Source organism: Amblyomma americanum, chromosome 2, assembly GCF_052857255.1.
Source record: "Amblyomma americanum isolate KBUSLIRL-KWMA chromosome 2, ASM5285725v1, whole genome shotgun sequence".
Taxonomy (NCBI): Eukaryota; Metazoa; Arthropoda; class Arachnida; order Ixodida; family Ixodidae; genus Amblyomma; species Amblyomma americanum.
This window is the reverse complement of record NC_135498.1, coordinates 165,254,244-165,278,773: the sequence shown is the minus strand read 5'-3', so window position 1 is coordinate 165,278,773 and position 24,530 is coordinate 165,254,244. Positions and strand designations below refer to the sequence as shown.

The 24,530-nt window shown below is 47.2% G+C and overlaps 1 protein-coding gene across 1 annotated transcript in view; it reads right to left on the bottom strand.

Moving 5' to 3' along the window:
• Window positions 1-14,995: 14,995 nt before the first annotated feature.
• Window positions 14,996-24,530, bottom strand: part of LOC144119241 (uncharacterized) — a 35,946-nt gene continuing 26,411 nt past the window's right edge. Inside the window, exons 3-5 of the mRNA XM_077651910.1 lie at window positions 23,646-23,716; window positions 22,255-22,341; window positions 14,996-15,200 (exon numbers count right to left, since the gene is read on the bottom strand). Of these exons, the coding sequence (XP_077508036.1) occupies window positions 15,079-15,200; window positions 22,255-22,341; window positions 23,646-23,716 (280 nt within the window). The 3' untranslated portion in view covers window positions 14,996-15,078. The remainder of the gene's footprint in view (window positions 15,201-22,254; window positions 22,342-23,645; window positions 23,717-24,530) is intronic.

Below are 24,530 nucleotides of genomic sequence, written 5' to 3'. Positions count from 1 at the left end.
AAACCGCCCGTTCTGCTTGCTCCGAATATGAATAAAGAGTTTGTGCTTCGCACTGATGCATCAGGCCGAGCTTTAGGAGCCGTACTCTTGCAAGAAGAGAATTGCGTGCTACATCCGGTATTTTTTGCAAGCAAGAGATTATCGGCTAGTGAACGCAACTACTCCACCGTTGAAAAGGAATGTTTGGCGGTGGTGTGGGCGGTAAAGAAATTCCACATTTATCTGTATGGAAGACATTTCAGGATTCAGTCAGATCATCAGCCGCTTGAATACTTAACCAAGGCCAAAATGAACAATACTAAAGTTATGAGATGGAGTTTGGCCTTGCAAGAATACTCATTTCAGGTGGAATATATTAAAGGCAGAGATAACGTTGGAGCGGACTTCATGAGTAGAGCCCACTGAACAGCTCTAGGTATCTCTGGTATGTATCTGGTTGTTGTTGTTGTGTTAATGTATCTCTGGGATTTATCTTGTTGTTGTTGTTGCTGTTGTTGGTGTTATGTGATTATACAAGGGAGTGTGTTGTCGACACGAACATGTTTATTAAGGACTCTGTACAGACAGCTGCAGTGGTGTGTTAGTGTTCTGAACACGCAGTTTGGTGTGCTGTGTTCGTGGTATGCGTTTAGTGTGTGCTGGACCTCGGCGGTGTGTTGTGTGCTGAGTCCAGAATCACCACAGAAGATAGTCGGCTGGCTGAATGGCTTGAAGATGAGGATGACGTGAGCAGTTTTTCATGGAAAAACTCTTGAGAGAGGGTGCCCTTGTCACATATATTAAGGAGCCTAAAAGAAATTTTAACGGAAAAAGGTGTGAAGAAGACGACGCAAATTAACCGAGGAATAAAGAAGAGGAAGAAGAAGCATTCTTTGAGGTGGAGAGATGATTGGTGGAGAAGAGAAGACGACGACGATAAGGCTGACGTGGACTAACACCGAGGCTATAAAAGGGCGAGTGAGAGCGAGGCACTGTGGGGAACAGCAGAGAAGCGGAGGCTCCGGCGGGTCAGGGACACATCGGCGGGAAGAGAGCGACGCCGGCTACTGCTCCGGTGAGCTCGCGTTCTACGACATCGCATCGTGGACACCTGCCGTGCCGGAGCCCGTTACGGGGAGTCAACAGAGGACGCCACCACCTGCTACGGCCAGGGGTGTCTCCAGCGCTGTTGCCACCCATCCGGGTGGTGCCCCCAACGCCAACAATACCGGCATCATCTCCACGGGCGCTTGAACCTGGAGCTTGTACGACGCAGCCAGCGACGCCAGCCCGAGCACGTCGAACACCGCCAGCGACGCCAGCCCAAGCAATGCGAACGCCGCCTCGACGCCGCCTACTGGATCCATACAACGCCGCAGCCACACCGAACCAACCGTGAGCTCGAACGCCGACCGCTAATAGTAGAACACTAGTAGTAGACGCTAGTAGCAGTGTGCCCGGGTCGTGTGTATTGATAGTCTTTGTGTTTTGTGTTAGTTTTGTTAGTTTTGTGTTCTAGTGTGTGTGCCACGTAGGGTGTATTAAATGTGCGTTTGTGTGGGTACACCCGTCGCCTAGTCCATTCTTTCGGTCCGAGTGTTCTCCGGAGAGATCCGTGACACACGTGCAGCCGTGGCCATAATATTACGGAGCACCGTTCGACAATAAAACTTTTCTCATGCCTTAGCTAGCCAAAATTGGGAAACACTTCGCTTTGAACATTCTGAAGAACATTGAGAATCCCCGAGACATTTACGTCTTCTGTACCAAGTAGCACGAGTCCGCGTTGAGCAAAAAATAGTCTGGCATACTACAGCACCTGAGACTGAACCGGACAGCCTACGCACCGCCTCCCGTTTGGCCTAGCAAGGAAGAAGGAGTCATCAACAAACCCTTTCATCAGCGCCATCACATTCATCAGGATGTCCCGCACTTGCTACGAAGTCAACTGCGAGCACTGCAAAGTGCCCAACACTCTGCGCCTTACGGCGCTGGAGTGCGACGGCACTGGAGTACCGCACACGCAACAGCCTTCTGAAGAGCAGTGGGAGGACGGGCTATCTAGCCTCGACGCTGACGTCCAGCTCATGCTAGTAGACAGGGCGCGGCAAACAGCCAGGGTCCACGACCTCCTGAAATAAGGATGCCAGCTGCTCAGGGCGAAGGCTCTTCAAGATCATTTGGGCCATAAAGTTTATTACTTTTACTTCATTCATTTGTTAGCAAAAGCCACTCGCGCGCTAGTGTATAAACTAGAGAAAACAGCATATCGTCTCTCCAGAATGCGTCAAAAAATTTCAAACGCCGAAGTGAGCTTTGTAATGTCTTGTCTGCACCTCTACATGTACAACTTCTATCGTCACATGCGCAGACATGTCACCTATGGATAGAGATTGGCTCAATGAAGCAAGTTGAAGGAATTTTTTCTAGGCCATATACCATGAAAGCGCAATTCAGCTTTCAAGCACAAGCTGCCTTTCTATCTCATAAAACATACTTCTATCAGCTTCCTGGCTTTTGTGTCCTTCTAAGAGGTTGCGTATGCCTGTGAAGCAAGTCTGATAAATACGAGACGGATATGCTTTACGTGCTTCAGTTAATGTATACCTTATTTCGTTAATCCTGGATCTCGTTCATTGACACGCAGGCAATGTGTCCTATATACGAGTGGCCGCATGATAGCGGGATTTCGTAAAACACCCCGTCTGCTTCGTTCCATAGCCTCACCCCTAGTCTTTTTATTTTCCGGTGCGAGGGGAAGGTCTCCGAACAGGTGTGTCAATGAGCTAACAAAGCAACTTGAGAAAAATGTAGATCAAACGAAGGACGGTGCACATTACCGAGGCACATTAAAGCGTTCCCGTGCCTTACCTGTAAGCCATGCATCACTGACATCATGCATTCTCCTTAGAAGAAAAGAGACAAAAACCAAGGCGCTATAGGAGCATTTTTTATCAAAAAGAAAGGCAGCTCGGGAATGCGCGAATTTTCTATTCTCTTGCATGCGGCCGACCAAAAACTTTTTAATTGTGATTTACCATGTCGCTGATGATCCATAGGTGACTTCTCTGCGCCTGTGAATTAGTACCTATATAAGAACAGACCCGGCCGCAACACTACGAAGCAGGCTTCGTCGATCAACCTCGCGTCACGCCTTGCCTACCGAAAGTTCGGAATTACTTTATACATATGTTAGCTCAAGCCTCTTGTGTGCTCGCGTATGAACCCAAGAAGCCATCTCTTTGTGGTAAGCGTGAGAACATTGCAGGGGCCGAAGCCGAATCGCTACGCCTGTACATGTCGTGGGTACAATAAACTGGTTTAAAGTGGCGCTTCACCCTGTCGCCTCCTTTCATGTTCTATTTCGTTTTTTTTTGGCACCTTTAAAATGAATTTTGAAGCAAAACTATCTAGTTTTACAGTAAACTTTCTTATTCATTCTATTCATCCCGGTCAGCATTGATTACCTGACCTAAGTCCAGTGGCATGCACCTTTACCGCCATCGTCATCACCATCGTCTGCCTGACTATATCCTGTGCAGGGCGAAATCTAGTACCATATCTCTGCAATTAACCCTGCCCTGTGCCAACTGTGGCTGCCACCCTATCCCCGCAAACTTCAATATCTCATCTGCCCACCTAGCTTTCTTCCGCCTCCTCGCAGGATCGCCTTCCCTTGGAATCCAGACCGTCACCCTTAAGGACCATCGGTTATTATGTCTTGGCATTACATGCCCTGCCAAAGCCTATTTCTTCCTCTTGATTTTGGTTAGGATGTCGTTAACCCCCGTTTGTTCCCACACCCACGCAGCCCTCTTCCTGTCTATTAACGTTGCACCTATCATTTTCTAACATAGCTTGCTGCATTGTCCTTAACTTCAGCTTAACCCATTTCGTTAGCCTCCCCGTTTCTGCCCGATAGGTGAGTTTTCGTTACACAGCGCTGTAATATACTTTTCAGGGATACTGGTAAACTGCCATTCATGATCTGTGAGAGCCTGCCATATGCGCTGCACCTCAGTCATATTTTTCTAGTTACTTTCCTCTCATTATATGGATAAGCGGTCACTACATGCCCTAAGTACACGTATTCTTTTACCAGTTCCAGCACCTCGCTAACTCTTTTAAACTGCTGTTCCCTTCCAAGCTTGTTGAACATTACTTTGGTTTTCTGCATATTAATTTTTGATACACCGTTCTCCTCTGCCTGTCTAGGTCCTTTGTCATGATGCATGGTTTATCTCTGAGTAACTTAACAAAACAATGTCATCGGCGAATTGCAGAGGAGATGCCAAGAACCTAAATTTATAGACCGATCAGCTTATTGTCCGTTGCCTACAAGGTATTTACTAAGATAGTGGCTAATCGAGTTAGGGCAGCCTTAGACTTCAATGAACCGAATGATCAGGCAGTCTTTCGTAAAGGATATTCCACAATAAGTCATATTCACACTATGAATCAGGTGATAGAGAAATGCGCAGAATATATCTAACACCTATATATAGCCTACATTAATGACGAGAAAGCATTTGACTCAGTGCGTCAGCACCGAGTTAATGCCTCAGCAATGCCGCAAAGCCTCAGCAGTCATGCAGGCATTGCGGAATCATTGTGTAGAAGAGCCTTAGGAGAAATTACTGGAATATATCTATAGCACCGCAGAGATACCATAGCCGTGCATAATGTCAGCAATAAAGCTCCAATAAGGAAGGGAGTCAAGCAGGGAGACAGTATATCGCCAATGGTATTCCATGCCTGTTTACAGGAGCTTTTCCGAGGCCTGAATAGGGAACAGCTGGGGATTAGAGTTAACGGAGAACACCTAAATAATATGCGATTCGCTGATGATATTGCCTTGCTGAGTCACTCAGGAGGTGAATTGCAAAGCATGGTCAATGAGTTTAACAGGCACAGTGGCACGGTGGGTCTAAAAGTTAAAAAACAGAAAAACCAAATAATGTGCAACTGTATATCAAGGTAACAGTACTTCACAATTGGTAGCGAGTGCTGGAAGTGGTAAGGAAATACGTCTACAAGGGTTAGGTAGTGACCGCTGATCTGGATCATGAGAGGGAAATAACTAGAAGAATAAGATTGGGGTGTAGCACATATGGCAGTTTCTCTCAGATCATGAACGACAATTTTCCAATATCCCTCAAGAGAAAAATATACAATATTTGTATCTAACCGGTGCCCACCTACGGTGCATAAACATGGAGGCTAATGAAAACGGTTCAGCTTAAGTTAAGGACAGCGCAGCCAGCCATGGAAATAAAAGTGATATGTGTAACTTTAAGAAACCGGAAGCGGCCGGAGTACGGGAAGGAACAAATGCGGGTTAATGACATCCTAGTCGAAAGGAAGTGGAAGAAATGGGCTTGGGCAGGGCATGTAATGCGAAGGCAAGTTAACCGCTGGTCTTTAAGGGTAACGGAGTGGATTCCAAGAGAAAGTAAGCGTAGCAGGGGGCGGCAGAAGGTTAGGTGGGCGGATGAGATTAAGAAGTTTGCAGGCAAATGGTGGATGCAGCTGCCAAAGGATAGGGTTAATTGGAGAGACATGGGAGAGGCCTTTGCCCTGCAGTGGGTGTAGTAAGGCTGATGATGATGATGATGATGATGATGATGATGAAGGTATTCTTTATTTACTTTTATCCCCATCTCTTCCCAATCCATGCCTCTGAATACATGAAAACAGGTGGTGAATTGCATGGGCCAGGTCGTGTCTACCTGCCTGCCTGACATCGTTCCTTTTTTGCAATTTTATTGCTGAATTTTTGGAGCCAATGGTGGCTGTGCAGCCGTTATAGACTTATCTTCCTTCATTTTTACATAACGCGCATCTGCGCCGTGATTCCGCAATACCTGCGTGACTTCTGAGGTTTCGACTGAACAAACGCTTTCTCGTAAACTATTGGGGCTGTACCGGGTGTTTTAGCCAACACTTTCAAAAATTTTCAAAAATAGCCTTTTTGTGGTAAAAATGTGTCTTTTGCAAAGAATTATTACCTGTCCAGTCGGACTTAACCAATTTTTAATGACGAACTTTTTAACTAGTACAGTTAGGTGGCCAGTTGCACTTAGAGATTTGTAGCGGACCGTTAGTAGCAGCGATATCAGTTTTTCGAATTTCGAAAATGCCGTTACCCTTGGTGCTGCTTCTCGACAATATTTGTCTTTTTCGACTACTTAGTGCACTAGAGGGGATGCATTGCCTGCATGCTTTCGAAAGCTCATGTATTTTGGCATGATGGAGCCAAATTTTCTCGAGCCACAGCCGTACACAGCGTGGCTACTTCTTTCTGCAGAATCTCCTCACCATCTTTAAACAAATCTGCCATTACCTGATCCTCACCCCGTCCTTTACTCCTTTATATTGCTGCTAAAGCTTCCGTTACAAAATTTTTTTACTGCCTGGATGTCCCATTGCTGTGCGTTACTGCCTGAGTCATTTACGTCCTGATGACATTGGCTACTCTATACATTTCGTAGAACTCTTCGGCTACGTCAACGAACTTATCCATATTGCTAACGACATTGCGCTCTTTGTGTCTTAAATCATACATCGGGTTTTTGCCTATGCATAGTTTCCTCTTCACCGTTTTTATGCTACCCCCGCTGTTTAGAGCATGCTGAATTTTATCCAAATAAACGTCCTTATGTCGGCTACCTTGCGCTAAACTATTGACTTCGATAGCTCCTCCAGTTCTATCTTCTCCATCGGGTTTGTTGATTTCATAGTTTGGCATTCCTTAATCAGATCTTTCGTCTCCTGAGATAGCTTGTCCGTATCCTCTCGAACCATCGCAATGCGTGCTTCTATGTCGGACTCCGTAATGGTGGCAGAGAGATTAACCTTCAATTATTGAGCATTAAGGTCGTCGTTTTCGGTTAAAGCTCATTATCTCTTCTGCACCGATATCCGGAATTCATATTTTTCCCTCTTACCACAAACTCCTTAACTATACTGCCGATTCACTAGAATCTCCTGTTTCCTTTTCAAGTCTTGTCCAAATTGGGAGCTTACCATCCTGTGGTCACTACAACGCAGCTTTCTGAGGACCTGCACATCCTACACGATGCCAGGGTGAGCGCATAGTATGAAGTCTATTTCATTTTTAGTCTCACTACCGGTGCTCTTCCACGTCCACTTCCTATCCTCTTTTTTGCGGAAAAAGGTATTCATAGTTATTTTTCTCTGCGAACCCAACTAATTACTCCCCATTGCTTTTCCTAGACCGTATTCCATAGCCGCCTAATGCCTGGTCTCCAGCCTGCTTCGTACCTATCTGGACACGGAAGTCGCCCATCAGTAGAGTGCACTGTGTTTTTACTTTGCTCATTGCCTATTCCACGTCTTCGTAGAAGCTTTCAACTATTCGTTCTTCATGGCTGCATGCAGGTGCTTAGGCCTGTACCATCGTTAGTTTGTAACTCTTATTAAGCCTATTTGCGTTAGCTGCGCCCTAACATTAATACCGTAGAATTCTCCATGTTGCCGAGAAGGCGGTGAAGTGGCTCTTGACAAGAACGCCGTCCCTTCGCCTCTTCAGTTTTTTTTCCTGATTCACGACATTATAATGAAACTATTGTTTCTTTTTTGGTGACGGTGATGAAAGTTTACGCTGCTGAACTTCAGTCCGGTCGGTCAGCAGATGCCGCCCAGAGGAAACGTCTTGGCCTCCCGAATGACGCAAGTAGCCGGACCACCGTGGTGTACTCGGCCACGAGTGATGACTCTTCGACTGACGACGGCTTCATCAGAGTCGTAAGCAAGAAGGCCAAACGGAGATTGCGCAAAGGTGAAGACTCGTCGTCGTCGAGTACGTCCACGATTACTACGGAGCGAGGATCATCGGCACGTCCTGTCCTATTTGTGCCAGACTCCCACCCACAATCTCAACCACATCAATAGGCAAGCCACGTCTGCGTTCCTGGAGGCCCGCGTTTCGGGAGCAATTAAATATGTTAGGGTGAATCGTTTTAAGAATGTCGTTGCCATTGATGTCATGGACCGGAACGCGCTTGAGAGGTTGATCAACATCAGAACGCTCGGCGGCATCAGCGTTTGTTCCCATGTCCTTTTATGCAGTGGCACTACGGCAGGCGTCATTTACGACGTCGACGTAGCCATCCGCGACTCTCATCTGCCAATTTTGATCCAACCAGCTACCGACGGTGTAGCCATACTGCAAGTTCAGCGTCTTGGAAGGACAAAGTGTTTCAAGTTGACCTTCCAAGAGGACTGCATTCCAACGTACGTGAAGGTTGGGCGCCTTCGGCATGCAGTTAGGCCTTTCGTCCCGAAGCCTCTCCAGTGCTGGAAATGCAGGAAGATAGGGCACCTGCGTAGTGTGTGCAATTTACCTATCGTGTGCCCAAGGTGTACTCAGCCACACAGCGGCGATTCTTGCCGGGCAACAGTCCTTACGTGTTCCAATTGCCGCGGCTGTCATGACGCTGTCTCAAAAGATTGTCCTCGCCTAAAAAGGGAAAGGGCGATACTCAAATAAATGACAAGAGACAATTCCACACACCGAGGAGCTGCCGCTAAGGTGCGACGACATCGTCGCCCTCTTCACAGACCTTCTAAAAGTGTAGCGAGCATCGGAAAGGATCGTCCAAGAATTTCTGCGACTTGTCCTCCGCATACTATTTTGAGGATTGAAGAAATATGACTGGCGAGGTACAGACGGTTGTCGCAGACGGGCCTTGGTCATCACTGCGTGAGCTACACACACCCGCAGTGACCAAAAAGGTATTTAATACTCAGAGTCCTGAGCCCATTGCTAATCAAGTGCAAGTCAACTCCAGTCCATGACCGGGACCGGCAAGTGACTTGGCCATCACTCCCGAAGCACTCAGAATGCAGCCCAGCACCACGCACCCAGTTTGTTGAGCCTACTGCTGGTCAGGTAGTAGGTCAGAAACTAGACCAGGTCGCAGGCGAGCAAGTGATTAGAATGTTAAAGCCAATCGTAAATGTCATGTGTGTGCTGCTTTCTAGCATGCACATGCCAGGTGCACAGAATGCACTGCAGATGCTGGATTTGCTGAATCCAGTGCTTGCAGCTGTCCAATAGAGGGCACAATGCATTCTCCAGCCTCAACCTTCCGTGAAGACATCCGATGCTTACGTTGTTATCAACATTATCAGCCGCAACGGCAAGCAGCCTTTCTTGACACTGAAACGTCTGCGCTGCCTTGTGATGGAGGGCCCTTGATCTGTTCCACTCAGGTCGCAGCAGTCGGTAGCCTTCAAGGTGTGCAGGCTACAGTTGCGGTGGCCTGTGACTTACAGTGCTTGTGTCATTGCCTGTCGTGCTTGCTACGAATTGCATTTCTCTACTACTTCTTATTCTTTTACGCCCCCCTCATCCCTCTCGCCCAGTGCAGGGTAGCCAACCGGAACATTTTACTGGTTAACTTCCTTGCCTTTCCTCTACCACTTCTCTCTCTCTCTCTCTCTGTATATCCCGATTGGTGAGGAATCCCACACCTTGTTCTCCTCTGTCCGCTAATCCACGATAACATAGTACGTGGTCGCTCTTCAAAACTATATACGCCTCATCTGTCCTCCTAACCTCAGAAATCTCTATGACATTCCATTTAATACGGGCTAGTTCCTCGAACAGCACTGCTAGGCTAGCCTCACTAGATAAGGTTCTGGCGGTAAACGTTGCCCTGTCCAGTTTACAATGGCAACCTATCCAGAGCCAGAGATTTTTAGCACCCTCCGCTGCGCCGCAGGTCCAACTGCCGCCGTGGTAAGTTGCTTCACAGCCACTGAGTGCGAGAGTTAATACGTGTAGTCATATAGGAGGTTGTGGCCAAGTACAACATCACTGCGTTGTCGATTCAGGGCACCGAGATAAGGGCGCACCCTAGGCTTGTTTACGCAATATCGTCGACGCAAGGGTGTTTTTTTAATCCAGTGGAGAATTGCACAGCACCGCAATCTGAACCACGGTCCTTTTGCACTCGAAGGGACACTCTATCTCTACGCCATCGCTGCATCTAAAAACAAATTACACAGTTCTAATGGGTGACTTCAATGCCAAGGTAGGCAAGAAGCAGGTTAGATACCAGGTTGTGGGCAACTGTGGCATAGGCTCTAGAAATAACAAAGTGGAGTTATTAAAAGAGTTCGCAGAGAGGAATAATTTGCGTATCATGTATACCTTCTCTCGCAAACGGGAACACAGGAAGTGGACCTGGAACACCCTCAATTGTTAGACTAAATTGAAATAGGCTTCATACTTTGCGCTCAATTTGGCATCAGGTTCTCGGAAAGGTGCGTTACAGCGACCACAAGATGGTAAGGTTTCGAATTAGCTGAGTGAAGAAGTAGAGCTGAACGGCTAGAGGCAGACGGAGAAGAGAAATTTGGCTGCCCGGCAGACGATAAGCCTGGGTAGCTTTTTCTCCTGTTAGGATCGGCACCAAACCCTGGCCAATCCTCCACCGTGGGTACTTTCCATCGCTTCTGAGGCAACAACCGCTACTGCTACGAGCTCCCAAACCTCCTACTGCTGCGTTTTTAACGGCTGACAATGTGTTAAATCTCTCTGCACATAGCCCAGACTTGAAGGAGGAAGGGAAGAAACTACTGAGGCGGATACCCATGAACGAGTTAGCGGTGAGAGAGAAGGTAGCGGAATTCAGAATCTCGCTGCACAACAGATATTTGGCTTGAACTGAAGAAGACTACCTTAATGTTCAAGCGATGAACGATAATCTAAGTAAAGGAAATAAAGGAAGCCTTAGCGGCAATGCCAAAAAGGAAGGCCGCTGGTGAGGATCAGGTAATAGCAGATCTGTTGAAGGATGGTGAGTAGATTGTGCTAGATGAACTAGCCACGCTGTATACGCAATATCGTATGATCTTGAACGCACCAGAAGCTTGGAACAGTGCTAACATCATCTTAATCTGTAAAACGTCGACGTCAAGGACTTAAAATTTACCGTCCCATCAGTTTGCGGTTCGTTGCCTATATTATATTTACTAAGGTAATTGCTAATACATTCACGGTAGCCCTAAGCTCAACCTCAAACCTCGGTAAACTAAATGTTAAGGCAGGGTTTTGTAAAGAATACTCGACAATAGGTCATATTCACACTGTTAATCAGGTAATAGAGAAATGAACTGAATATAACCAGCGCCTACATATAGCCCCTATAGATTATGAGAAAGCTTTTGACTATCAATCGGTTGCGCCTTCTCCCGCTTTCCCCATACACTCGTCATTCAACAGTAACCATCCGCCGTTTGAGGATTCCTCCGCTCTCCCGATACCCTCCAGTAAATTTCTAAAGATGTCGGCCCGTTGCCTTCTTTCTTCGGAGGGGCACCGGCTTCTCCAAACGTGGTTATTCAGCGGTGATGAAGGAGCAGATTAGCAGATTATCAATGATGCAGCTGGTGATTAAATGAGGATATATATATATATGTGAAGGGAGCAAACAGTCACCGAAACCAAGGTGCATAGGGGAACGTTAATTTTTTTTTATTAATGTGTTAAGCTTATCAGTGGGATAATAATACTTAGATTAATAAATCGCCTAAAGAAAATTACTTATAAAGCAGAAGAAAAAACAACCATGCCGCCGGTGGGATCCGAACCCACGACCTCCGAATATCGCGTCCGGTGCTCTTACCAGCTGAGCTACGGCGACGGCTGTCCAATCTGCTGCTCTCGTGGGTATTTATGTTTACGGGTGTAAGCGAGCCTTGAGAGTGTTCACCAGCGCCACCCTCGACCATAGCGGCGGACGTAGCACGTCCTGTAACACCGCGAGCGTGACGTAGAACGTCATCTAACGGTGAGGGCGGAAACTGGCTCCCTTCATAAATTTGTCAAACGGGCCCCTCATTTCCTTTAACTTGTCTGCTAATAGCTTAACGAGGGTCTCGGTTCTGGCAGTCTTGATGCCACAGGTAGCATAAGAGGGCTCTCGCACAGTTTCCGCGCAGTTCTCGCACAGTTTCTTGTATATTCATATACATGAATATACAAGAGCAAAACTACACGTTTAAGCAACGAAGTTACACAGAAAAATCCAATAACTCTAACTTAAAAAGAACTCAACTCACGCAGGAAACACTCTACATGACCTAACTTCTCCACCAAAGGTTAAAGCCTAGGTACTTGTAAGAGTACGTGCCAAGCAAAGAGCTTCTAGCTAGACTATGGAAGACTGGTGTCTAATGGCTATTCTTCCGTTTTTTTATGTTTCGCACATGAACAAGTTAGGGCGGTCTTGTTTCAGAGCACGCCCTAGTCTTCGCTAACCAATGAAACTCTAATACAAGTTAGCCACAGCCCCTGAAGGTTGGGCACAACCTCGAGCCCAGGGTTAAGCTAAGAAGAAAAGAAACTCAAAGAAAACAATCCGGACACCCTCTCCACGTGGGACACCTCGCCCTCTTTGCCTGATTTTCTCACCCTTTCCCCTCTGCACCCGCGTCTTCGCGTTGGGCTTGTCGCGGTGCCACCTGCGTGCCACTTCTCCAGGGATAACGTGTTCTCGCTAACTCACAGTCGGATGGCGGATGCAGGAAACGAGCCCCACGACGCTTTTAATGGGCCCCCTCTCAAAACTATATGCAGGTTCGCATGTTTCCGCGAAAGTGGCACGCGGATCCGAGGCGTGCTTGTTGGTGGCCCGGCGGGTTCCTGCGGTCCACAATGCAAGGAGTCCTCGGCCGTCGTCGCGATGCTGCGAAACTGACTCTTGCACCTTTGTGCGTGTTTGCGGGGTCGCGCGAGTGTGGAGTTCCGAGAACTCTCCGCGTAAAATGGAGATGTTCAGAGAACCCAAGTTAAAGTAATTAAAAATAAACTAAAGAGGCCATAATGAAGCGCGGCCATACAACCTCCTCCTTCCACGGTAACCACCGTCCGGTTGGTTCTTGTGGTCACGCCCAACCGGTAGCGCCTTTCTCCGCTCAAGTCATACCCCCCTCTTAGCACGGTAAGCACCGTCCGAGTGGCTCCCATGGCAACGCACCCACCGGCTACACCGACGAATACGACATACTAATACTACTACGATGCGAAACCCAGAAACTGGCTCATAACCTCAACACCTTAACTTCGTCATGAGGGAAGGGAGGAAGTGTGAGTGAAAGAACAGAGAAATAAATCCGGTAGTGGAGGACTCCGCAATAATTTCGACCACTTGGGGATCATTAACGTGCACTGACATCACACAGGTGTTTATTTTGAGAACAAAGTTCTCAATTTTTTTCATGTAATAACATTTCTTCCGGATAATTCACAGGTTTCCTTCGATAATATAATGCATCGTTTTTATGCAGTCAAAGTCACGCAAGTATATCTTGGCTATTTTGTTTGCAGCAGCAGTGGATTTAGCATCAACGAACTGTTCCTAAAGCAGTACTTCTTGAAGAAAATAGCATTGACATGTCAAAAAACCAGTGTAAGATAAATGATGAAACCGTAAGACAAACCAGGACAGAAATTTATTTTCGAAAACTTGGTTGCCATGTTATCGTTGGGCAGTTTATCTGGGTTGAGCAGAGAGCAAGGCATCATAAGGTCGGTTTGCTGACGGCAGTGATAGAACTGCCACTGATCTGTTGCGGTTGACACAAAATGACCCCCGCACGTCTTCAAAAAGCGCGTTTCTTTACCGTCAGCATCAACAAAAACAAGCCTTTATTACCTCTCTTCTGGCAAGAACCTGCCTAACCAGCTGATGAGAGTAAACAGTGCTAGGCTAGAAGACGAAGTTTGGGAATGAGTCCAGCCTCCCGGTCAGCAGTGGCTTATAAATAAAGGAAAAATGCCAGAAAATGCACACCTGAGGTATTTAACGCAACAGCGACACCGTCTAAAACACACCCTTGACATCCAAACTGTGGCAACAACTCGTTTCTTTTCCTCTCTAAATTGAGCCTCAACACAAAAAACAATTCCGAATACAAAATTTATTTAGATCCATGTGCAACTCCGGTACAAATTCTCAGTCAAAATGCGGCCTGTCGAACCGGTAGCCGTGTCGGTTCTCCCTTATTGTCTCACTGCTGCTACTGCATCTCCAAGAAGCCTTATCTTACTTGCCGCCGTGGTGGCTCAGTAGCTATGGTGCTTGGCTGCTGACCCGAACGACGCGGGTTCGATCCCGGCCGCGACGGTCGCATTTCTACGCAGACGAAATGCTAGAGGCCTGCGTATTGTCCGTTGTCAGTGCACGTTAAAGAAACCCAGGTGATCTAAAGTATCCGGAGCCCTCCACAACAGCGTCCCTCGGAGCCTGAGTCGCCTTGGGACGTTAAACCCTCATAAACAATAAACCTTCTCTTTCCCTCGGGGTGCTCCTCGCCCAGCAGTTTTGTCATCGTCGCCGCTCCTGCAGAAGGCAGGAAGCGCCCTTCAATTTCTTGGACAGCCGCAGCCTTTGAGCAGACTTTTTAACTTCGCCAACACGCTAGCCCCATTGGGGATTCAGGTGTCCCTTTCAGCATCAGGTGTCACTTTCAAAGGTGGCGCTTTCCCGCAGATAGCGTCTCTCTTCTGGTGCTAGCCGTCCATCCAGCGCCCGTGATGACACAGCGCAGCGACATATGGTCCACAAGCACACACAGGCGTGCACACAGCCTTAATCCAGCTCGTTCTCAAAGGCGTCGATACCGCGCGCCCGATACATACCTTGATATTTTCTGCTTTGATTGAGTGTAACTCCTACTATATACTAGCCTTGTTTTAGTTAAAACCACATATTTAAAATTCAGTGCAATGTATCATTCTCGTCTTTTTTAGCTTAAACCGAAAAGTCCAACCTCTAGGTATAATATAGATAATTAGAAAAAATAACATTGAAAAGTGAAATAACAGTATGAAGTACAGCGGGAGGAGTTTGAGCCATCTACAACTGTCAATCACAGTCGTACTTACACAAGTAAATGTAAACTGCGCTGTTATAAGTGTCCATTCGGGGTTACCTGCAAGTGGAAAGAAGGGAGCAGGGTGAACGAAACGAGCCCTGACTTTTAGAACTAAATTTTATTATGCGCACGAATGAGAAGAAATGAATCTTAGCTGTCAGCAGAACCGCATAAGCATTTCAAGCCGATTTAAGAGCATTGCTGTTGGTCGTAGAGGGCGTAGCTCTCCGGGCCGCACTGCTTATCGAACTCAGTCACACACTCTTCGGGTACAGAATCCTTGAAGGCGGTCTTCACCCATAGAAGACAATCTGAAGGAGGAAGAACGTGACATTTTGATACACATTTGGCTACCTTATTGTCGGCAGGACTGACAAAATTGAAGAAACAGTGGCTGATAGCGGATTCCGGTGATAAATCTCGCCTTTTTCTTTTGGAGAGGACACTGATGAGAGGATCTGTAGTCAAAACACTTCCGTCCTTAAAGAACTGGCACACATTTACTCAAGGATGAATCAAGTCATTACAAGTAGTTTGCAAGTGCGGGCAGCAGCCCTTTTTAGAAACTTAAGACAGGCTAGGCTTAGGGCGTTTCCCTGCCCTTGCTTCTGTAAAGAAAACTTCCTGGCGGATGGAACGCGTGGCAGCTATCTTTCATGTCGCTTTCAAAGTGCGCCAGTAAGTCGCTAAATGTTTTTATCAGGAGCACAGGACCCACTCTTACGCTTCGAGCTCGAACGATTAAGGCCCAAGCAGTGCACAACGCTCAAATCGTGAGCGGGATCTTCGCCCCACTTAACAGGCTAACAGATAAATCAATCCCTGTGGACCTTACCAGTGCACCGAATTGATTCAAGCAACGGATGTTTGGCTTCAGAAATAATTCGGAAAATATTGTCTAAATAATTGCAGTGTTTCATCTGCACTAGAGATACAACCTGGACATTCGCCTCGTGTAGAATGAACGCCAGCTATAAGCGCTGGTATGGCGGTATGGCGGTGAGTTTGTTGAACGCTTCGGCTTCTCCCCTCTGCTTCGTGGCCACCACAAAGGCAAAGTAGAAAGTGAGTACATTCTTGAGCGATTAGCTAAGTTCCAACTGTGTCTTACACCCACTGCTTCGTTTTGACACACATTCATCAAACGTACTTGAAATAAGCAAAACAGAGAGAACAGGGCCATGCGAAAGGAATAAAAGAAAAATCGATGAACGGTCAGCGACGCAAGCAGCCTGTCGTACTCTGCAGGTTCCATGAATTCCAACTCCTCGCTATCCGTGATCCCAATTGGTTCACTGACACGCACCACTCCAGTCATCGGATGTACATGTCATAAATCTTAGGCTCTCATTAGTATTCCCTTAGCAAGATATCATATGAATGATTTCAAATCCAGCGTCGCAATAATTGCTGTGCCAACGTGAAGCTAGATTAATGCACTTCGTATTATGTAGCTCCCTGTCTCCCCACAATGTAAAAATTTTGAAAAGACATCAGTTTGTTTCATGAATTTCCTTTCACACCCAACAAAGCGCTTTATAAGTTCCATCCCACCTACGTCATATCACTTCGGCCATATGATGCCAGGCTGGAAATGCCACGGAAGGTGCACAGGCGTCGTTGTCACCAACTAGCGCTGTATGGCATTTTTTTATGACTAAACCTGCTACTCTTTTCAAGGACTGCGTTGCGTTTTAGACCTCTGAAAAATGTTGAGTTTGACACCCATCACCGAGGCATCTCGGTAGCTCGTGACAGAGCGCAAGGGCTGAAGCGCAGCGCGTCTTCATCGCAGCTTCTCACGCTCTTGGCAGGGCATTGGATGCGAACCTGGAGAAGGTCTCCAGCACGCTGGCGACGGTGTTACTTCGCGAATTTGCATATACGTTCGCTCTGGCACATCTGCCACGTTGCCGCCGAAGCCTAATTATCAGCCTGACTGCGGCCAATACCGGTTAAAGACTTCATATCTCTCCAATTAGCCGGATCCTGTATAAGCTGCGGCCACCTTATTCCCCCAAATTTCCTATATCATCCGCCCACCTAACTTTCTGTCGTCCTCTGCTACGCTTGCCTTCTCAAGGAATCCAGTATGTTACTCTTATGTGCCATCGGTAATCTTGCCTTCGGATAACATGCCCTGCCCGTCCTCATTTCGCAATTTTTCTTAACACGCTCCGCTCTCTGACTGTCCCTAAAAGGGGCTCTAAAACAACTTCCGAGGAGAGGGCATCAACTTGCTCAATCAGTGCATTGTGTTGTCATGAACACCTGAGCCAAATAATGCACTTCTACAAGCAGCAGAGGACCCACAATTACGCGCGAAAATTGGCTAGCCCTTCCCGGCGACTTTTTCATTCTCGCACCCTCCTCCGTCGCTCACATCTACGTGTACATGTTGAGAGATTGCTATTGGTTATATTCTTTCAGGCGTCAGGCAGCTACCATGGCCGCGGCCAATAAGCCGCGTAGCTCCGGCGGGTGAGTAAGCTCTCTCCAGGAGGTGGGGCCGGCGGAGGAGCGCCGACATTCCAGTGTGAGAAATATAACCAGAGGAGACGTAAAAACGCGAAGAAGCTGAAGTTCAAATTTTGACTACATATAACTCTATTTATACAAAGCGCATTAAAAATCCTTCCTGGACAATATTCGTGAAGCGACGTGCTTTATCATCCCAGGCATACCGCAACTTTATTAGACCCCTTTCAGAGCTTCTTTAATGTTACACCTATCGTTTTCCTTTCCATGACTCGCTATATATGTTGTCCTCAATTTAAATTGAAGCCTTTTTGTTAGCCTCCTCGTTTCTGGCCCATAGGTAAGTACCGGTGAGATACAGCTGTTATATATTGATACTTGTAAACTGCCATTTATCACAGGTTCTGCTAAATGCGCTCCGCCCCAATCAAATTCTTCTAGTTATTTCACTCTAGTGGTTCTCAAAACAGTGACTACCTGCTCTGTCTTTGAAGAAGTACAGTTCTACAGGTATTGCTCATGTGTCCACCCGTTGTGGAAAGAAACCCATTGATTGAGTTGCACCCAGTCCTCAACGATGTCAAGGGCATCGCCGTGCAACAGGCAACGGTTGTAGATGTGGTGGGCACCTATTTGTCCCCAAGCGCAGTCGTTTTGTGCACCCGTTCCAACCGGGAAGCCATAGTGACGTTCGCGCCTCAATACCCGCGGTCCCCCCGATAGAGGTCCAAATTTTGCCGCTAGTGGCACGGCTTGACGTGAAAAATGTGGTAGGAACTGCATACACTCTATAAGGTTTGTCGTCATTTTGGACAAAAATTCGTTCTTTCGGGCACGAGCTGCGTAGTCACTACCAGCAGTCTTTCCCGTAAATAAATGTTGAGAGTCGGAACTTTTGTCTTGCACGAGTCATCGATTAGGCTGAACTATTCGTCCGACGAGCGCACCGTGCGGGTGCCACCGTTCATACCAAAAACGCAACCCCTGAAAAAAGAAAAAATCTCTTTCTCGCGGTTGGAATCGAAGCACTGTCTCGTCTTTACATGGACGATTTAAAAACGTTTGCTTTGGTTTGGTTTATGTGGCTTAACGTCCATAAGCGACTGAGGCTATGATGGACGCCGTAGTCAACGACTCCGCAAATTAAGACCACCTGGGGTTCTTAATCGCACAGTACAAGGGCCTCTAGCATTCAGTCTCCATCAAAATGCGACCGCCGCGGAAGGGATCATACCGGCGCCTTTTGAGTCCGCAGCCAAGCACCATAACCACTGAGCCACTGCGGCGGCCTGTTGGATAGGATTGTCTGAAATGACGGTGCTCGGCTTGCTGTGTGCGTCCTATGGCCGCTTGATGACGTCAAATTGTTTTTCTTCCCATCACTGGGATTTTCTGTACAATCTGCGAGTAAACACGCGTACACACACGGCGCCACCTTTCTCTTAATGGGACTAGTAAAGCTTTCGCATTAATATTTTGGCTCCGGGGTATCTGGCTTTTCCTGCAGCCGTCATTGCTGCTTCGGCAAAGGCGCCTGTAGAACGCATTATTCCTTGTTTCTTTCACTACTTCACTCTCTCAGTTCTCTTCAGATCCCACCTCAGATTGATAGTATCCTTGGTGATAGAGATAGTGCCCGTGCACTACTTTTTATTCCTACAACGACCTACACACGACCGCACCGGCGGTGCTTCACTGCAAATCCGTGCTAGCAACACTCGTGTGCTTGTACAAGTGGTGCGCTTGACCAAGGCAGGTTTTTCTTTGGAAACTGTGACTGCTGGTGCGGAATGCCTGGTAAAAAAAGATTATACAGGTGGGCGCTCAGTCATGAGAGTCGAAAGTTGGGGTAAAAGGTTGGGGCGTACAGCCATGTCTTGCATGCATTGGCTATCACACCGACTGGAGCAAGGCAGAGGAAAGTGCGGAGTAGACGTTTACTTCACCTCCACCGGCAAGCTTGTACGCATGTGCAAAGCAGTAAACGAAGAAATGAAGCCAGCCTGTTCTATTAGTCAGGAATGCAAGTCTGTGGCTTGCATAACTAACATTACATACCGCATTCCACTGTCCTGCGGGAAGTGCTACGTCGGGCAGTCGGGACGATGCCTCAACAACCGATTGAGGGAGCATTGCGCATCGGTTGATTCGTTAGCGGTGGAAGGCTTTCTTGTCAAACATTTCAAACGTTGTGGGTGCAAGCCAGCTGCTGATGCCACGTGTGAGCTAGGCAGGCGAGGCACGAGGCTACAACATGAGATATGCGAGGCCTTGCACATTCCAAAGGAAGGAGTAAAGTGTGTCACCAAACCCTCTCTGGCGTTGTCGCAAAAAGATGTTTTATATCTTGATAACAGTCTCCCACGTCCGTTATAATGATGTCCTTGTTTTTGAGCTTTTTCCGCAGTTGTGCGCGCATCTCGAACGCCATATGTGGTTCATTCCTCCTGATTCTTTTCTATGCCCACATCTTAAGCGCTAGTCTTACTTTTATAATGACTGTTTTCAGTGCACGCTAAAGAACGAGCCTTCACTACGGCGCATTTTTCTCTCATCGAAAACTTTTCTCGTTCTTTGTTCACTTAATGATGCATGCGCCGATGTAATTGACGCAACGTAAACATTGTTGCTTCTTTTAATGCGCAAACACTAGAAACGTCATGCGAATGAAAACCTCGCATGTATCTGTCAGTGTACAGCCACCGAGAAATCACGATAAACTTACAATACCTATGGCCTCGAACGCGATTCAATCCCGTGGCAGCACGAAGAGATCAGATGCGCTGCTATTGATTTACACCACTCGGCCATCGTCGCAGCCTTTCTCCCTAATGGCTAAACTGCCAACCTCTCGCGCTGTGCTTCGGAAATCGTCGTGTCCTACTATAATCGGAGCGCGAAACAGTCCAGACGCAAGAACACACGGGCATTTGAACGTGTCAGCCTACGTCCGAAAGCGTGGCCAGTTTTGGGCGCCTGCTTACAACCGCGTCAGCACGCGGGCACATAGACGGACGAGCCAACGTTCGAACGCATGGCAGGTTTGAAATATAGCCTTGATTCCACTTAATCGAAAGCTTGATCAAAGTTGAGATCTCAAATGAACAAAGTGGACAATATAGCAAATGATTACAAATCATTTGATGTGTTTGCTGTAGTCATTTGCGATTGTATTGATTGAAAAACATGCAAGGCGGCCTTTCTCACCGCAAGTAAAACTGCTAGACTCTCGTGCTGTGGCACTAGTTTGCACAGAACCGCACAGAGGCCATCAGATATTCTTGGTGCATGCGTTGGTTTGCGCCACTGCTCAAAGTGGGCGCCATGAGTCAGTTCGCTCACAAAATCGGAGCTCACATGTTAACGAATTCATCTCCACAACAATCTCATTGATGGCCGAAAATTTTGTCCAAGTATTCCTCTGAGCAACTGAGATTATATGTGGCACGAAACTAATCTCTAAAATTCAATACTTCGACTGAAAAGAAGCATTTTCGTCCTTTTCTTCCTGATGTGTATAAAAATTTTAGCGCACTTATATATATTGCCGGAGTCACCACGAACCCAAAGTACCCTGGAACAGGATCTGAATCACATTCACGCTGAGCCATATGATAGAGGCCGGCGTATGCAAGAAACAAGTATCTTCGGGAAGGGAATGTCATGTATTGTTCGAATTCACGTGGTGGGACATGAGCGAGCCGAAAGCTGTTCGATGGAGGCAAAATTCGAGAGGCCTGCGTACTGTGCGATGTCGGTGCGCGTTAAAGAACCTCAGTGGTCGAAATTTCCGGAGCCCTTCACTACGGTGTCCTTCATAGCCTGAGTCGCTTTGGGACGTTAAACTCCCATAAACCATAAGCTAAGGAAAATAAGGAATTGTGGACCCGTCAGGCTGTCCAAGGAGAGCTTTTTTTCTACAATCCTCTATCTGTATTTGATGGGAAATTAAAAGATTTCACTTTATTCCCAGTCTGAAGAGCTCGCCACAACACACTGGCCCATAACAGGCATGCTCTAGCCGTCACTGGCCATGTAGAAACGACATATTTCTCTTAAAGCGCCATAAGCAGAGTAACATATTCTTGCTTAAATTTCAATGCGCGCAAATGTGTAAGACCATTTTACAAGCCGCAAGTTCTATTATGGATTATTCAGACGGACATTACTTGGCCGTCTTGGCTTACATTACATTACTGAGAACTTCAACACCTTTTTGTGTGCTACAACCAATTCTCTGAACATCAGCACCTTCAAGGAGGATAACGACAATATATTCGGACGTGCTGCACAAGCTCGGCAAAAAATGGCACCAAAGAACTTGGGCCGCCAAGTATTTAGCGCCATTTCATATGCACGTGCTACCCGGGCTTTACAGCATGTTATGCGGAAGCGTCAGATGGCTCACTTCAAAGTCACCTGTCCCCAAAATCTCTACACAAAATCTGTCTGCAAAATATGTCATAGGATAAACAAAATTGGGGTCAAGGTGAGAATCGAACCCGGCCGCCGGCCTGCGAAACGAAGAAGCTGCCACTCCCCCACGACATTTCAACGTTTTATGCTGAATAAAGGCGCGTCTAATGAATGCACAGTTCTTAAAACCATATCTTCATATATGTACTGAAGCCTACAACAGTAATTATGAACACCTTAATTACAGATGTCGCAATCAAACGAGTACCAAATTTCTGCCGTTTCCGGTAAATTTCTTCCATGCTTCGCGTGCAGTCGTAGCGCCATCATGCGGCACCCACTCAACACCCCCTTGCAATGTAGGTTCTAGCCCAGCAGATGGCGCCGGTTGCGGGCTGCCCACAGCTTCCGCATTTCCACACGTACGGAGTGTTAAGTGCACCTTGTAATTTTTTTAGCAATGTGACTTACAGTCGTTGCCTAGAATAGGGAATCGACCAACAAAGCAATTCTTCCCGTTGAAGTATAACCCCTGGGCAGTGGAAGAAATGGCCCCATCTGTAAAGCAAAAAGAAACACGCTGTGCTCAGTCTACTGAAGGCCAGTTATTCCAGACGTCCTGCTGCCAGTCGTATAGCGACAGCTTTTTGAAGTGCACTTGACTAAAATTCTATGGTCTGTTATTACCAGCAGCTACACACCATTTCCGGCGCACGGGCTACTAAGAAATGAGCACACACAAACATCGTGCTATAGTCGTCGTTTTCGGATGGACCATGCGCTCAGCCGCGATCACGTAACCATCCCGTGAACGCCACTCGTTCCTCGCGCAACCTTCGCCTTCTTCCAACATGACGCACGTCATAAGAGGCCATCAAATGCCTAGAAACGTCTCTCAGACGCTGCACGAAGGCGGAAGGCTAGATCAAGTAACATGCAGCTAGAAGGGCGCACTCAGGTCGTTGCCCGCGAACGCGCAGTCTAATAACATCTGCAAGTCTGTGCTCCCTCGCCTATCTCAGAGGCTCCCATACTCAGGTTCACCTCACCTTCTTGAAGGAAGAACAATGAAGCATTTGTATTTACATTATGCACAGGGGGTCGTGCACATACGCCACGCTTTCCAATTCCGGAAACATAGCAATAGTTCACTGCGATTGAAACTAGAATTTTATAGCGCCGCTTTTAATCACCCGTTCGTGAATTGAGTCATGTCGCCGCCGTCGATGTATCCGATCCAAGCGATAAATAAATAAATAATCTGATTCGAATCCGCAGCCCCCCGAATACATTCCACTTCGCTGGTCACTGCTCTTGAGTACAAGGCTGCGGCTGCAGCCGATCATGCCTCCGATTAAACTGCGACACATTATCGCGCTGTGCATTGCACATCATTGCCTTCTTAGCATAGGGGTGCGCAAACTATATGACAGGAGGAACGGCACAGGACGACGATTGCGCTTCTCGTCCCTTGCCGCCCCTCCTGTAAGATCATTTTCGCACTCCTACGCTAAGATGTATGGCCAACTAGCTCCCTTTCAAACTGCTAAGATCGTCGTCTTCATCAAATGATTCTACTATTGAACTAATATCTTCGCCAGACGTGCCGGCAACCCTGCAAAGCAAAATAATCCGACAGAGCTGCACTCAAATTTTCCATTAGAGAGAACCTTATCGTCCTTAATTTTTTTTTCTTTTTTGGTAAGCGCTTCGTATAGCATATCAGACAAAAATAAAATAAACAAGAAGGCTTGAGTAACGGAAAGAGTCGCAAGCATTCCCAGCCGTCTGAGTATAAGAACATGCCCAGAGTAGAAGTAGAAAAAAAATTAGGGTTAGAGGCGGGGCGCATATAGGCTTACCTTCACAAAGGTCGAAACCGAACGTGAAGGACTCCGTCGCAGTCATGTTAAGGCAGTAATCTACGTCAGCCCTAAGAAGAAAAATAAGCAGGACCAATTAACGACAACTTACGAAATAGCTTTTCTGTCCATACGTTCAACACTTAGAGTGGAAGGAACCACATTAAGGCTGTGTTTATTAAAGCAGGCAGCTGTGATGATCAACGTATTTGTCTCTGTTATGACCGGACCTGCACAACAGTATGAGACGCCATGCGTCGGTCGAGCCGTTCTGCACACAACAGGGCGCACCCCCGTTTACGTCGCAGCATTCGCCACTTAAGCTGCCACCTCAAACGCGCGTCAATGTGAACTGCCCATCGGAGCGAGCGATGGAAGTTTCCATCACATGTTGTGCACGTGGCCGGCCTACCACCGAAGGATCCTAGCAAATTATGACATTTGGTCGCCGATATAAAAGGCGCGCGGGTGGACCCGGGTGCTGAGCGATGTTTGGGTTCTGTGCATGTCCTTCCCTAGTGTTGTTCATACGGGCCTCGGTGCTCTCTTACGTCTGTGAATAATGGACATATTGATACGAGGTGGCAAGCCAAGGAACAGGACGACATGATGACAGATAAAATATGATTTAATGGCGATGGACCTAGCGCGAGTGCTCCGTTCCGCGCCACTGCCCTCTTCTTCGTCTTCTTGGTAACAATATGAGCGTTTGTTTGTCCCTTCCACGAGCCTTCAGGAGCGTTCGCTCCTTGTAGCGTGGGCCTCGTCTTCAGCGTCCCTGGAGGCAACTCACCTCTCTCATAAGAGGTCTTTCTATAAGTTTAGCGGAAGACCTAAACAAAGGAGTTAACTTTTGGCGCTCACATTTCCTTAGATCTGCCCACT